The following is a 17282-nucleotide window of genomic DNA, read 5'->3' as shown; positions in this document are numbered from 1 at the left end:
GAATGGCTGTAGGTTTCCCTAGCTGTCAACAGGGATGGGAATTTCTTTTTATTGAAGGTAAAACTGGAAGCTACTTTTGTGGTGGCAGTGGAGGGTGGCGGTGCTGTATAAATAGATTGCCATTCTCTGCTGGATGGTATTTAATCAAGATAGTTAGTTGATCAAAACTCTAGGTTAGATTTATGACACTGGAAACTAGACTCCAATGGCTTCCTGTTATACCCAGAATAGATGACCTGGCTCCTCCCTCCTCTCCTATTGAATGGTGAGCACACGGGTCTCTGGCTGTCCTTTGAAACACAAAACCCACTCCTGACTCAGGGTCTTGGTACTTGTTTGCCTCTCTGCCTGTAACTAGATTCCTACAGAGAGACCTGTGACTCAACCCTCCCTTTTGTCAAGTCTCTTTTCAAAAATCTCTTCAGAAAGGCTTACCCTGTCCAGTCTTTGAGGGGAAGGGTTAGTTAGGGAGCTTGGAATCTACACGTATCCACTGCTATATTTGAAATGGATAACCAACAAGGTCCACCATATAGCACAGGGAACTCTGTTCAATGTTATGTGGCAGCCTGGATGGGAGGGGAATTTGGGGGAAAATGGAAACATGTATGTGTATAGCTGAGTTACTTTGCTGTCCACCTGAAACTATCACAACATTGTTAATTGGCCCTACTCTGATATAAAATACAAAAATGAAAAAAAAAAAAAAGGCTCACCCTGTTCATCCTGAAACTCCATTCTCTTATCACTCTCATTCCTCCTACCAAGTTTTACTTTTCATAGCACAAGTAGATGTCTGATATCATCTGTATGTTCATTGCCTCTCTCCTGCACTGGAATGTAAGTCTTTTTTTAACTTCTAAATATTATATTGGAGTATAGTTGTCTTGGAGAAGGAACTGGCAACCCACTCAAGTATTCGTGCCTGAAAAATTCCATGGAGAGAGGAGCCTGGCAGGCTACAGTCCATGGGGTTGCAAAGAGGTGGGCATGACTGAATGACTAAGCACACACACAGTTGTTGAACAACTTTGTGTTAGATTCAGGTGTACAGCAAAGTGATGCAGTTATACATATCCACATATCTATTCTTTCTCAGATTATTTTCCCATTTAGGTTGTTACTAAGTTTTATGAGGCAAGGATTGGGTCTCCCCATATTGACCACTCTGTATAACCAGCACTCAGTTCTTGTTCAATCACTCAGTCCTGTCTGACTCTTTGTGACCCAAAGGACTGCAGCACGCCAGGCTTCCCTGTCCTTCACCATCTCAAATCCATGTCCATTGAGTCAGTGATGCCATCCAGCCATCTAGTTCTCCATTGTCCCCTTCTCCCCCTGTCTTCAGTCTTTCCCAGCATCAGGGTCTTTTCCACTGAGTCATCTCTTCACATCTGGTGGCCAAAGTATTGGAGCTTCAGCTTCAGCATCAGTCCTTCCAATGAATATTCAGGACTGATTTCCTTAAGGACTGACTGGTTTGATCTCCTTGAAGTCAAGTCAAGAGTCTTCTCCAACACCATAGTTCAAAAGCATCAATTCTTTGGCACACTCAGAGTATCTCTTATTAAACATCTTATAAAATAGATGCTTAATAAGTATGTTTTGGAAAAAATGAATGGATGAATGAAGCAACATGAGAGCATGAATATGGTGTCAAAAATTGGGTTAACAAATAGCAACAAGAGGGTGGCCTTTACAAGTTTTATTTTCCTGCCAAATGAAGGTCAAGTAGGAGCTTTTCAGATAATGTGTTTGTTTCACTATGTGGTGGCTCATTATTAAAAGGCAGAAACACGGACTCATCATAAGATATAAAGAAGTGTAAGAAGACTGACCTTTGGAGTCACAGACAGGAAATCATAATGTTGGCAGCTTGCCCTGCAGTAATGCAGAGCCAATAACAGGAACCAAAGGGCGGGTGTGTTTTGCCATTAATTCCAGTCCTTTCCCTCAAAATGGTTTCACCAATACCAAGGTCACCCAACTGAGTGTGACATTAGGGTCATCATCTATCCACTGCCAGTGTAAGCCATGGGGCACATGCCTAAGTGCTAAGGGTTTTTTCCTCCAACTTCCTTTGTGATAACAGCTAATTTATTTTAAATTAAGCTTTCATAAATCTTCCCTGTGACCCAAGCTATCAAAAATGTGCTAAGCTGTACAATGGTCCAAAGCCATAAGACTCTGGTATGAGGAATAAGCAGGAACTGAGTCCCCAAATTCCATTTCTCTCATTTCTTTTTATCCTACACCTCAGCTTTACAGCCTCAGTTATCACCTCATCGCCCAGATACAATTTATCCCCATATGCTGCAGTTTCTTCAGAAGTACAGTTTCTTCAGAAGTAAGTGTACTATTACCTTTTTGACTGTATTCCCTAGGCCACTATTCTAACTAATTGTCTGATGCTTGGGATTACCACCTGGCCTCCTCCATGTAAAGTGTCCTCAGTCAGTACCAAAGTCATGTACATGTGAGTGGAAGGAAAGGAAAAACAGAAGGAGAAGAGCAGGAATGGGAGTTACCACCCGTTGGCTTTGCTCAGTTGTATCTGACTCCTTGTGACCCCATGGACTGTAGCCCACCAGGCTCCTTTGTCCATTGGATTCTCCAGGCAAGAATACTGGAGTGGGTGGTCATTTCCTACTCCAGAGGATCTTCTCAATCAAGGGATCAAACCTGTGTCTCTTGCATCTCCTGCACTGGCAGGCAGATTCTTTACCACTAGCACTACCTGGGAAGCCCTCATCCCATTTTACAAATAAGAAAATTGAAGTAAAATCTAAGTAAAAATAGGTTAAGGAATATAGTCAAGATGGCACAGCTAATGGGTGTCCAGATCCTGATAGAGATGAAAGGAAACAGAGGGCAGAGAAGCAGGGAGGGGGTCTGGGGAGTCAGACTGACAGGCCATGGGGTCTTTGCTGGGTTCTCTTATCTGCAGAGCCACAGCCCATTGACTGATACCATATGTATGCCCTACTTCCAAGGGCATTATTCCAAGGGCTAGGACTTCTGAGGTTCCCCATCACTTCCTACATCAAGCATGTACTTGGTCATGGCAATAAGCAGGTGGGCTGACTCTGATCATGGCACCACTTGTGTCTTAGCTGGTCCTGTTTATCCCTCACTGGCCTCAAAACACATGTCTGAACACCTCTGTCCTCCTTTGTACTCATTCATTAAAGGAAGAGGAACTGGAAAGCCCTGCAACTAGCTGGGTGGTAAGGACATTTACAAATGTTATCTGATTCCATTCTCTCAGCAACTCTAAGAAGTATGTCTCATAATTTCTATTGTACAGATGAGGAAACTGACTCAGAAATTCAGTTGCCTTTTCTAAATCATATAGAAGATGAACAAGCAGAAACGTGGACTTTGGTTTACTTATTAAAAGTTCCAGTGTTGCTGTATTTTTCAGTTTCTTTCTAACCCGACTTACACATCAGAGTTGATGGTTCTCGCTTCTTCCATGAAGTCCATCAAAGCCACAGAGCTCTCCCTTATTACAGCTCGCTTTGCTCTTTGGCACTGTCACTTGGAGACTTTGCAACCACCCTAGCTGCAAGAAGGCAACTTCAAAGTCTTCAAGGTCCTTGTTCTAGTTCTACTTTTCCCAGGTTACATCTCAGACCAAAAACTTTAAAGCCTCTTAGAGAAAAGCATTCCCCAACTGATATTAAAGATTGAAATAAAAACCCATATAAGTATTCTCTAATACTGTTTGCTGTTTTCATGTGGGTGTTATTTCTCCAACTTAATTTTGCATATTTTTCACCAATCAAAGGACAGATCATGCTCCAAAGTTAGCAAGTCTGCAGTTTGCAATATGGAACTCACATTATTCTAAATGGCAACAATAAATGATAAGATTCTTTATTTTACCTAAAGATATATTTAGCTTATCTGGAATGTGATCTAGCTAAAGTGGTAACAAAATTCAACTACTTGACCATTCAAACTAAAATTAGAAATTCTGAGAGCAGCTGCCTGATCTAGCTATCTAAGAAAAAAGGCTGTCACTCATGGCAGCAATTAGTTATTCAGGTAGAAAGTTCTCTGCCCCAATTGTGTGCTAGGGGCAGAGCAGAAATGAATGAGATACTGTGTTTTTCAGATCTAGAATTTCCTTTGGCTCATTTTTTTTTTTTTAATGTTTTACACTGCTCTTCTGTGTTGCCTATGTATTCAACTCATTGCACACATCTTTTCATGTGAATTTTTCAAAATGTTTATGATTGTTGTTCAGTTTCTAAGTCACGTCTGACTGTTTGTGACCCAATGGACTGTAGCACTCTAGGCTTTTCTGTCCTTCACTGTCTGCTGGTGTTTGCTTAAATTCATGTCCATTGAGTTGGTGATGCTATCCAACTATCTCTTCCTCTGCTCACCCCTTCTCCTTTTGCCTTCAATCTTTCTCAGCATCAGTCTTTTCAACTCTTCACATCAGGTAGCCAAAGTATTGGAGCTTCAGCTTCAGCATCCGTCTTTCCAATGAATACGCAGGGTTGATTTCATTTAGAATTGAATGATTTGATCTTGTAGGCCAAGAGACTCTGTATTCACTCATGGCACACATAATTTCATTTGAATGTTTCAAAATGATTGTGATAGCTACTTTAAAACATTGCTTCTAATCCCAACTTCTGTATGTTCATTAGGTTGTTTCTTTTATTTTTTTTTCTCTTTTATTTATGGCTCACATTTTCCTATTTTTTTTCCCATACCCAGTAAATATATGTAAGGCATTGTGGATATGCTATGTATTGATAGTCTGGATTTTGTTGTCTTCCTTTTAAGAGTGTTACATGGTATGACTGCAGACAGTTAATTTGCTGGTGAAGAAGTTTATCCTGTCAAGACAACTCATAGCCTTGTTGTTAAGGCTGGTTTAGAAGAACCCTTATTCCAGGACTAGATTAGGTCTCTTTTAGTTGTGGCTTCTCTGAGATTTCAACTGAATTTCCTGTGTATTCTCTACTCTGATTAGTCAGAAATTCAACACTTCTCAGCACTGTGTAATTCTTGGAATCTTTAATCATGTCACATTTTCCTGGTAGCTGTTCTCTACTAGATCTCATAAAGTCTCACCCTACGCATGTGAAGCATAGTACCTAGCTAAAGACTCAAAGGGAACCCTATACAGATATTAGGAAATCTTTCTTTGAACAGGTCCCCACTCCCTAGTACTCTGCCCTGAAATATCTAGCACCTCAATAATTCTAAATGTTAATCTTTGTTTATCATCACCTGAAAAGTCACTATTATCTATTTTGGCTCTTCATCCTGCTATCATGGTTTGGAAAGTGCACCAAGCAAAGATCTGGGGTGCATTTGGGGAACAGGTCATATTTATCTCAAGGACCACACAACCCTCTACTGTGTGTTTCACTGCCTGAAAAATGATTACTTTACAAATTTTTGTCTAGTTTTATAATTGTTGATGGGCTTTCCTGGTGACTCAGATGGTAAAGAATCTGCCTGCAATGCAGGAAAACCTGGGTTTGATCCCTATGTTGAGAAGATTTCCTGGAGAAGGGAACGGCTAACCACTCCGGTATTCCTGCCTGGGAAATCCCAGGGACAGAGGAACCTGTGGGGCTACTGTTCATGGGGTTGCAAAGAGTTGGATATGACTGAGTGAGTTACACTTTCACTTTTCATAATTGTTCATGGTAGGAGGATAAATCCATTGTGTGTTACTCTCTGATGACTTTTTAAATTTATCTTTTAAGTTACTTGACCCCAAACATGGCTGTCTGAAATTTCCAACCATTTCTGTTGGTTCTACCTTATGGGGCCCTACTAGGATTATTATTATATTAGTTTGGACATATTCCATTGGTAAAAGAACCCAATTAACTAAGTCAAGGACCTGGATCCTCTAATAATCTCTTTGCCCTGCCACATACAGTTTTTCCTCTCTACTGGCTCATTCCCTTTAGTATGTAAGCTTCCCTTGTCCCATGTCCATATCTAACTTCCTTTCCATTTTTTCTGCCTCCTGCCACAGCAACATTCTTGAAAATATAAAAATAAGTGTATTTTCTTGAGTTTCCACACATTCAGTTACCTCCCTTTCTTTTTTCTCATTCACTGTAGCCACCCCATTGTGCAAGGTCAAACCAGTGTTCATCTTCCCCCAAACCCAATGAACAATTCTTGGTTTTCCTCTTTTTCTACTTTTGGTGGGACATGATATACTTTATTATGTATCTTTCCTGATTATTTGCTATTTTGCTTTCAGGGCCCCACAATCCACTGGATTTCTTCCTGTTTCAGTGACTGCTTTTTATTCCTGTCTCCTTTGTGGATTTCTCCTCTTATTCTGAAATCTTAAATTTGGAATGCCTTGGGTCTAGACACTCTTGTTGCTCTCGTATGGTTATTTCCCTGTGACAACTGCTACTCCTTACATCTTTTCAACTTTTGCTGCAGACACTTTCATCTACCTGACTAGGCAAAATATGTACTCCAATTAAGGAATCTTCTTTCTCACTTGCTATAGTCACTTTATAACATGTTTTGTTTGCTCTGCCTCCAAAACATATTGCAAATTAAAACTGCTTCTTATTACCTTGACCCACTACTTTCACTCAAGTCACTTTCTATCTTGCCTCAACTTCTGAAATGCCTTCTTATCTACTATCTTTGCTTTCTGAACCAGTCCATTCTTTACACAGCTGCTAGTGTGATGATCAAAAACATAAATCAGGTCATGCTGCTGGCTTAAAGTCACCAATGGCCTCTCTTTGCATTTACAGAACAAAATAGACTTCTAAAGTAGTTGTATATTCAAATTACCTAGGGTATGTGGACTTAAACTTCCCTGCATTTTATAATCAGCTTAGAAATTTTACAAATTCTGGTGTAAATTTGGGTCCCCCAAATTTACCCATTGTGCTTGGGTCCCCCCCACCACCCCACCAGTGATGTTTATTTATTTGGACTTCAGCCTGGACATCAGGCATTTTTTAAAGCTCCCCAGGTAATTTTAATATGTGAAAAAATTCAAGAATCATTAACAGATGATTTTTGAATTTAAAAAAAGAAAGAATAATGCCCCAGAGATTTGGGAGATGGATCTGCTCCCAGAGATGGTGATTTACTTGTGTTTAGTTTGGAGAAGGAAATGGCAACCCACTCTAGTACTCTTGCCTGGAAAATCCCATGGATGGAGGAGCCTGGTAGGCTACAGTCCATAGGGTCGTGTGTTTAGTTAGGACTAGAAAATAGTCATCAGTGTTTTCTTAAATCTCTCAGGAGATTTCATAGTGAAGTCCAGATTGAAAACCAGTGCCCCACATCATTTTGTCCTTGACTATTTCTCCAGCTACTGACCTACTTGTGAAGCACATCTTCTTTCTCAGGGCTGTATTATCCAACTAGTGATTCAATGTTAATTTCACAGAAGCTTATTTAACATATTTTTTAAAACAGCCACAGAGAGACACTAATCAGATTATGGTCATCTGCATTATCCTGATTGGCTGAGCTCAATTCCAGGTCACTTGACTTTTGCCTTGGTCAAAAAGTTCACCTGCCTTTCCTGCAAAGTCAAGCAAATCACAGAACACTCGTGTACATTTTCATCTAGCATTTTTCTTCTCTGACCTGGATCCTTCAGAGTAGATTATATCAGAGTCAGGCTGATGTACTCCCTGTTTTGACCTTTCAAATGATAGTGAGAGTCAGTTCTTCTCATAAGAAAGCATTTGGGAAGCAGTACTGGAGCAGCTTCCATGTTTATGTATCTTCAAAACTGGGGAAAAAATCATTGCTCCTAATTTTATTAGTATAAGGCCATTTGTGCCTTTGGTTTGTATCTAATTGAAGGTAGATGTTCTGATTTACTCGGGAAAACTCTTTTTCACAAATACAAAGTTGGTTTCTTCATATGAATTCTAAGTATGCTTCACTTTATTCTGTTGCCAACTAGCCAGAATGGGCATTACTTTTCAGCAGAAAGGAAGGAGAAGTGTCATGGAGACCAGGTGCCAGGTCTGAGAAAGGACTTGGGAATCTACAGCTCAAGAAAGAGTTTGCTCAGATCTACTGACTGTCTTGAAGGTAATGGAATCCATCCCTCTTGATAACTATGATGAGAGCCCTGTGTTAGAGAACTTTAAAATCCTGCATTGGCAGGCAGGTTCTTGCTTAGAAGGTAAAAAATCTGCCTGCAGTGCAGGAGACCTCAGTTCAATCCCTGGGTCAGAAAGATCCCTGGAGAAGGGAATGGTAACCCACTCCAGTATTCTTGCCTGGAGTATCCCATGGACAGAGGAACCTGGTGGGCCACAGTCCATGGGGTCACAAAGAGTCAGACATGACTAAGAGATTTTCACTCACTTTCTTTACCACTAGTGTCACCTGTGAAGCCCCAAAATGCAAATAGTCAACATTAATATAAATCTTTAATTTCATACAATTACTTCTGCAATGTGGGTGAGTATTGTATGGGTAGATGAACACATACACCTCTAGAAGAAGCATGAAGTCACAGAACATCCATGCTCCACAGACACTGGAGAACACTAGCTTCTCATTTTGCAGGTAATGCATGTGAACCTTAATGAGAATTAGGAGATCTGGGCAGAGATGTGAAATGAGACTTGAGCTTACATTTCGGGCTCACTGAGAGCCCTAGAAAAATTTTCTGCAAATTAAACTACCTTCTTTCAATTTTTTCATAAATTTTTGCCATACTTCACTTAATTTAATAGATGTTTCAGTACCCTTCGCAGATAATGAGAGATTTAATGCTCAACAGAAATGATGAAGAAAAGAAAACTACATTTTAGAAACTAGAAAACAAAAACATATAAAAGCTACCTTATATGTTTTGACTTTAGAAAAACTGTGATATATGATTTTGACAAATAGTATTTTTAAAACCATCAGTCTAAATGATAATACAAAAAGTGCTATAAGGTAAATTCAACACAGCATGTGTTCATGAGCTTTGGGCCTCAACTATCACTGGGTTAATGTAGGGAAGCCCTATTTCAAGAAATATATCCCATGGACCCCACATCTTCATCCACACATTTCTTCTTGGCTAATTTTTGAAATTTCATATTTTAGGTAAATATCAATTAAACCTTGGTTTGGAGTTTAGAGGAGTTCATAGTTGGTTCCTACAGCTGTGTGTATGTGTGTGTGTGTGTGTGTGTGTGTTTGAATGGGAATTCTAGTTACTTTGAATATTTCAAGGAAACACCATTGACGAGCGTTATTGAATTTGACTGCATGGATGCCACACAGCCTCAGTCCCTCCTTACCTCTCACAATTAGCTGGCTTTGGTGCTCCACAGCTGCTGCCTCATTGCGGGCTATGCAGGTATAATTCCCATTGTGCATCAGGGAAAGATTGGAAATCCTTAAGGAGCTTGTGAAGTCAATGTTGTCAATGGTCACCCCAAGGCTTGCTGGGATTGGCCGGCCATCTTTCTGCCAGGTGATGGTGATGGGTAAGTCCCCTGAGACCACAACGCACGGGATGAAGACCCGCTGTCCGATGGAGAACCTTGGAAACTCAAAAGGCTGGATAAAAGGTGGAACTGAAAGAAAAGAAGAAGTAATAAAGGAAAGATGATAATGAACTGTCATTACTCTACATTCTCTTTTCTTTAACCCTCTTGCATGACATTGAAAGAGCAATACAAGTCACTGCTACAGCATACACATATATGAACTAGCAGAAGATTTGAAATAGGGCTCTCCTGTTCTTTGAATTTTCTTATTGTTCTAAATGATAAGCATGGGTTAATTTGTATTAATACTGCAGAAAATATGCTTAATCTAATTATTTTGATAAAAATGTTTTAAATTCAATAATCATTTTTTAAAGGAAATACTTCAGGTTCTGCATTTTTCAGTGTAAATGCCTTGAAAGATGGCTTTGGGATTGGCTTTCTCTTGGAAGCTTTTAAAAATGTGTTCAAGAGATTTCTTTCCTGCCTTGCTAATACTAACTTTACAATTACTGTTTTCCCTTCAATCCATTCCACACGTTTTTAGTAAACATACTTAGGTCTATTGAAGAAAGAGATTTCAGTTTTATTATTAAATACTTTTAAAATATCCAATATCCAGCCAATAGCAAATGTTAATTTAAAATGTTTATGTTAGGATAATTGCACAGTTACTCAGTTCTTGTTATTATCAGTCAGTAAGTTGTGTCCGACTCTGTGACCTCATGGACAATCATGCCAGGCTTCCCTGTCTTCACTATTTCCTGGAATTTGCTCAGATTCATGTCCATTGAGTTTCCTCTGTACCCCCTTAATTTTGCACATTCCTTGCCCATGATCTTATATTATGAACTGGTCCGTGGTCAGTTTTCTGAGTTGAGGACATGTGCTGCTACTGAAGATAAGGTTATAACCTTCAGCTCAGCCAGCCATGGACACAGCCACACTCCATTTGGAATGCTATGTTTTCATTTAATTTCCCTAATACACTCTTATTTTTCCCTCTTGACTTAGGATCATTCTTCTTGGCAGCTTCCTAGATGGCCTCACAGGGTATCAGCATCATAAAATAGTCAAAATGGCACCAGAGGAGCCAATTTTGGATTCTCCTTTGGTTACTTATTGGTCATGAGGTCATGGGCAACCTGACAATGTGCTCTTCCTATCAGTCTTTTGGGGTAGTTATTCATAGATTATTAAGATTTTAAGCCCATATAACTTAATGTAAGCCACTTGTTATGCTAGGTGATTTCATAAAATGAAATTATGAAATAGCAGGATGTCTGCAGAATTTATTCATTAAATCAGTCATAGTTTCATTTCATTATCAACTCAGGGGAGATGTAAGGAATCCAGCTAAGAAACAACTGAATGGAAACCAGTCATTCATTCATTTACTGAAGAAGTGTTTTTTGAGCAGCTACTGCTGCTGCTGCTGCGGCTAAGTCGCGTCAGTCCTGTCCGACTCTGTGCGACCTCATAGACGGCAGCCCACCAGGCTCCCCCGTCCCTTGGATTCTCCAGGCAAGAGCACTGGAGTGGGTTTTGAGCAGCTAGTATGTGCTCAATATTGCACTGTATGTCAGTATGTCAGACAGCAATGAACATGATATACCATCTCTACCCGGTACAGCTGTCATGCATGCATAGTCATAGGCTGCTATGTTAACAAAGCATAGCAGTGGCTTTTCTGTTATTTAGTATTATGGGTTCGATCCTTGGGTTGGGAAGATCCTCTGGAGGAGGCATGGCAACCCACACCAGTATTCTTTCCAGGAGAATCTCCACAGACAGAGGAGCCTGGTGGGTTACAGTCGATGGGATTGCAGAGTTGGACATGACTGAGCAGCTAAGCACACGTGCATGCGCGCGCGCACACACACACACACACACACACGCTTCTAGAGGAGGTGGGAAGTTAGAACTCAGAATTGCAAATACAGCCAGAATCAGTAAGCAGGTGGCTCAAGTTAGACCTTACCAGAGAAACAAGCAAGTAAACAAACAGCCAAAGGTACAGACAAGCATGCTGCTGCTGCTGCTGCTAAGTCGCTTCAGTCGTGTCTGACTCTGTGCGACCCCATAAACGGCAGCCCACCAGGCTCCGCCGTCCCTGAGATTCTCCAGGCAAGAACACTGGAGTGGGTTGCCATTTCCTTCTCCAATGCATGAAAGTGAAAAGTGAAAGTGAAGTCGTTCAGTCGTGTCTGACTCCTAGTGACCCCATGGACTGCAGCCCACCAGGCTCCTCCGTCCATGGGATTTTCCAGGCAAGAGTACTGGAGTGGGGTGCCATTGCCTTCTCCAACACACAAGCATAGTCAGTGTCAAAACTGCTGTGGATACTCAATGTGAAGTTATTAATAGAACTTTGGGTCTGCAACAAGTTGGTCTGATGCTAAGAGACAAAGATCTCAGGATGGGTTCTACCTGGTAATTACAAACCATTGAGTTAGTGCTATTTTACAAATGTAGGTAGTATGGATTTTGTTTCTGTTTTCTCTTTACACTCTGATTCCTCTGTAGCTAAGCCTTGCCTCTGTTCTTGAAAAAAAGAGCCCTTTATCCTGTACAGGCTTCCCTGTAGCTCAGATGGTAATGAATCTGCCTGCAGTGCAAAGGATCCAGTTTTGATCCCTGGGTTGGGAAGATCCCCTGGAGAAGGGAATGGTCACCCACTCCAGTATTCTTGCCTGAATAATTCCATGGACAGAGGAGCCTGGCAGGCTACAGTCCATGAAGTCGCAAAGAGTCAGACATGATTGAGTGACTAACACTCTCTATCCTGTAAATTCTTCCTGCTGTAAGAAGACATTCTCATATTTAATAAGTATTGACAGCCTACAACCTGTTTAGATCAAGCTGAATTACGCTTGGTTTGTTCATGGTTGTCATGAGGTGGGGAAAGTGCCAAGCTGTACCAAGAGTGTTTGTATTTCTCTAAATCTTGCCCCAAGTGTCACAAATGTTTATTCCACGTGTAATATTAGCATGTAATAAACTGACATCTTTAAAATAAAAAGTAACTGCATTTCCTCTTCTTTGGTTTCTTTTTGTTTGTTTTTACACAGTGAAAGCAAGACTTCTAATGATGGTCTTGAAAGATGTGGTGTTGGGTGGGCAGGCACCCCTGGGACATTACAGCAAGCACTTTTATCCTCTGGAGCACAGACCCCTCCCCAGTTCCTCACTGGCTGAATATTGTGGGGTTACAATGTTCCCAGACATTGCCTAAGTCCCATATTCTTTCTTCTCCCTTCCCATCCTAAGTCCATGTTTCTCAACAAAGACTATAGTTTATTTCTTTCCAAACATCCTGTTAGCATAGGGACTCTCCAGGTGTAAGCTGTTAGGTAAGACTAGCTTGCCAGTAATTTTCCAAGACAATTCTTTGGTTTCTTACACACAGAAACCTAGTTGTGAGTCTTCTCAGATGAACCTAGGCACCCATTGCTGGCTGGGTGCTTCTTATCTGAACTGGAGATCATTTTTCTAAGGTAAATCAACTTTGGAGCCAGACTCCCTGGGTTTAAGTCTGGCTGTGTCATTTTAGTCTGGAGAAGGAAATGGCAACCCACTCCAGTACCCAGGGAAATCCCATGGACAGAGGAGCCTGGCAGGCTACAATTCATGGAGTGGCAATGAGTCCTGCATGACTTAACAATTAGCCCTCTCTCTGTGCCTCAGTTTCCTTATTTGTAAATCAAGGTGGCAGGGTGGGGGCTTCTATGAGCAGTGGATGAGTTAACATAGGGGTTAACAGAACTTCACATGCACCTGAATTGGTTGCCTTGCACCAGGCCTTTACTGAAGGGAAAAAACAAAACAAAACAAAAACAACAACAACAATGGAACACCAAAGTGAAACAACTGGACAAGGTACAGGACTCCACCTTTCTTATCAGTTATAATGGGAGAGGAAAGAAATAGATAAGGACTTACTTTCTAAACCCCAGATCAAGAAAGAAAGATAAGATAGATACCTTTCAACCTATCTGTTTAATCAGAAAACAATATGGGGTGTAGGCTGTCAATACTCATTAAATATAGGAGTGTCTTCTTCACAGCAAAAGAAGCTCACAGCATAGAAAAATGGCATGTGAATATCATTTGCAAAGAATGGAGGCAAGAAGTACCTACACCCATGACTGATTCATGTCAGTGTATGGCGAAAACCACTACAATATTGTAAAGTAATTAGCCTCCAATTAAAATAAATTAATTAATTAAAAATAAATAAAAAAATAAAAACAGGAAAAAATGTGTAGTAATGAGTTCTCTGAGGAGTTAAAAACCATAATACATAAAAAATCAATTGGCTATTAAAAAAAAGAAGTAGCCACAGGAGAATTCATTTTTAAAAATTCATGCTTTCCATAATTCTAAAATATCTGTAATTCATTGGTTTATAGAACTCTAGGACATATAATTATAATTTCAGAAATAAATTTCAGAATATTTATCCATAAAGTGACACTGCTGGAAATAAAGACCCCAAAGCAGTGAAAACAAATGTCAGAAAGCCCAGGAATATTACTCAGCCATAAACAAGGTGTGGAATTGTGTCATTTGTAGAGATGTAGATGGAACAAGAATCTTCCATACAGAGTGAAGTCAGAAAGAGAAAAAACAAGTATCATATAGTAATGCATATTTGTGGAAACTAGAAAAATGGCACAGATGAACCAATTTGCAGGGCAGGAATAGAGACTCTGATGTAGAAAATGGACATGTGACTCGGGCAGAGGAGGGTAAGGTGGGATATATACACACACACACTCTATGTAGAATAGAGAGCCAGTAGGAAGCTGCTGTATAGCACAGGGAGCTCAGCTCAGTACTCTGTGATGGCTGGGATGCGGGGGCAGGAGCCTGGTCCAAGAGGGAGAGCACATATGTATACATACGGCTGATTCATGCTGTTGTTCAGCAGAAAGTAACACAACATTGTAAAGCAATTATACTCCAATTGTTGTTGTTCAGTCGTTCAGTCCTGTTCCACTTTTTGGAACCCCGTGGACTGCAGCACACTAGGCTTCCCTGTCCTTCACCATCTCTCGGAGCTTGCTCCAACTCACGTCCATTGAATCGGTGATGCCATCCAATCATCTCGTCCTCTGTCGCCCCCTTCTCCTCCAGCCTTCAGTCTTTCCCAGCGTCAGGGTCTTTTCCAATGAGTTGGCTCTTCATGTCAATAATAATACAAAAGGAAGCCTAGGCACTAGCCCTCACTCACGTCACTCAGAGGACAATCCCTCACTCTGAACATTGTATTTTAAACTTTTGCAGCACTCTTATTATCTCATTTCTTGGTCTCAACTGGATGCTGAGAATTGGCATATTGACAAGGGCTCAGTAAGAAGCCACAATAGGTAAGGTTAATGTGAGGCAGAAACGAAGCATAAATACAAAGAGCAGATGCAACCACAGCACACACAGCAGCTGGCCCAGAGTCTACGCTGAGGCACCCTGCTCTTCACAGCCAGTGTTTCTGCAGTTAATACAATATCAAGGTGCATAATTAAGACTCTTGACTCATAAGCTATTGTTAATATATTAAATGGGGAAAAATAATATCTAAAATATTTCAGAACATATTTATTTTTAAAAAAAGGTATCCAAGATAGTTAAAATTTTACATGATGAGAGGAAGGATTTAGTTCGAGGGAAAAGTCATTTTCCCAGAATAATGCTAACATTAGCTTTGTGACTTCTTGTTTCGCTTGCCACATTACATTGGGATGCACGTTTTTAGTGCAAATTAAAATTTAAAAACCTATGTGTCAAACATGTCACTTCTTACTACGTATGCTGTCTCCTTTGCTTCAGCTGTGAATGCAAGTCTGCTGTAGAAAATGCTCAGAAATATTTGAAAGGGTCCAATATTTTATATTTTTTATTTATAAGATACAAAATTGGAGACAAGAAGTACACCAAGGGGTTCTAAATCTCTTGTAATTATTCTGGTGAAGTCAAATCACCAGCTTTAGGCGCATCACTTACTTTATCAGATTCATTGCCTCATTTTCTAAGGTAAATTCTCTGAATCTTATTGATAATGAAACACTGTCGCATTATAGGAGCAGAAATTATAAATGTAACCTGCAGCAGGTTTTCACATATCCTTCTTATGTAGTTTGTAAATATCTGCTCAAGGTCACTTCTTATCAGTTTTGTGGATTTCATTCTACATAATGGTGTGGGTTCCATTCTCTAATGCTGTGTTAATTTAGACTAAATGTTAATCTAGATTCTTGTTCTTTCTAAATGCATAGCAAGAACATGAAATCAGGCTAATATATTTCTGTCTTGCCCCTCAAAAATTAAACGTATATTCTTTTTCAGAGGGTACAAAACAATTTTTACTTCTCTCCCCCAACCCCACCTGGAGGAGAGTTTATTAAAGCATATTAAAAGAAACATAGTTGGGTGTTGGCCAGTTGTGGGTAGTTTTAGCAGTGTTATCTTGATACAGTTTTCTTTTTTCATTCATTCATTCAATTTATTTTATTTTTGGCTGCACTGGCTCTTCCTTGCTGGGCACAGGTTTCTCTAGTTGTGTGAGAGTAGGCCCCCTACTCTCCAGTTACAGTGCCTGGGCTTCTTATATGGTGGCTTCTCTTGTTGCTGAGCATGGGCTCTAGCATGTGGGCTTCAGTAACTGTGGTGCACAGGCTTCACTGTCTCAAGGCAAGTGGAATCTTCCTGGACCAGGGACTGAACTTGTGTCCCCTGCATTGGCAGGTGGGTTCTTAACCACTAGACCACCAGAGAAGTCCTTGACCCAGTTTTTTTATTTTTTAACTCTCTGATTCCATTTCTTCACATGTAAAACAATGATGGTGAAACAATTCATAAGAGTGTCAGTGGCGGGCTTTATGTAACATGCGGCCCCAGAGCCCAGGTGGTACACACAGGTAGCTCACTTTAGCATCTTTCCTCCTTTCCTCTTCCTCTTTTTTTTTTCCTCTTTTTGTCCCAAGGCCCATAATTCACTGGGAAAATCAAATGCATTACATACACGTTGAGACATGTGAGGCTCTTTTTCCGTTGCCATATATAATTTCATCAATTCCACATTTTGTCATTCCATTTCTGTAATTGAACTCCATGAGTCTCCATACAAAAGTCTCAGGTTGACAGCTCTCAGTATCAGACTGTTTAAAGAGACTGCCTCAAGCCAAAGTCTTCTGAGTCATGGCTGCAGATACTTTAATTTTCCCGTCTCTTTTTTCTATTCTGTTTAACAAGTCCTTTCTTCCCAACTGTTAAGAAGGTTTTATTTTTTATTTTTTTATAACATCTTATGTGTTTCACAAAATCTCCAAAAATCGCATCTCCTAACACTGACCATTATGGGCATGCAAATCCCATGGCTGGTCCCTGAGAGTCCAGTCCCAATTACACACCCATTTCAGGGTCTGTATGCCCACCAGGGATGCCTGGAACCTAAGTAGACTCAGGGCTCTGGATGAGTAGACTCATCCAGGTACAAGCTGTGGCCTGAAAACTGTGAGGATGATGAACACGTGTGACTTGTGGGTTGAGCACACTGGTTAATGGACTGTCTACCTATAAGACTGGTTATTGTCCAATTCTGCAACATTGCAGTGTGCTCTCAAGTCTAGAAAAGTAGATCACTGACTGTGTGACACAATCCTCCACTCTGTTCACACAACACCATTAACGTCTTTCTCCATCCACCCCAAGAGCCTGTTGTTCAAGATTCTATAATGAAATGTATGACTCATGTGAATAGAAAGATCTATGTACAGGGCTGTTTCCTAAGCAGAATGACCCAGGAGG

At 40.4% G+C, this 17282-nt stretch overlaps 1 protein-coding gene across 1 annotated transcript in view; it reads right to left on the bottom strand.

The window, feature by feature from the left end:
• DSCAM (Down syndrome cell adhesion molecule) overlaps window positions 1-17282 on the bottom strand; it is an 853542-nt gene that overhangs the window by 263766 nt on the left and 572494 nt on the right. Inside the window, exon 10 of the mRNA XM_010835014.1 lies at window positions 9285-9563. Coding sequence (XP_010833316.1) covers window positions 9285-9563 — 279 coding nt within the window. The remainder of the gene's footprint in view (window positions 1-9284; window positions 9564-17282) is intronic.

Source organism: Bison bison, unplaced genomic scaffold (assembly GCF_000754665.1).
Source record: "Bison bison bison isolate TAMUID 2011002044 unplaced genomic scaffold, Bison_UMD1.0 scf7180017864037, whole genome shotgun sequence".
In the NCBI taxonomy this organism is placed as follows: Eukaryota; Metazoa; Chordata; class Mammalia; order Artiodactyla; family Bovidae; genus Bison; species Bison bison.
Note: the sequence above shows the minus strand (reverse complement) of the source record. Positions and strands in the feature narration are given on the sequence as shown.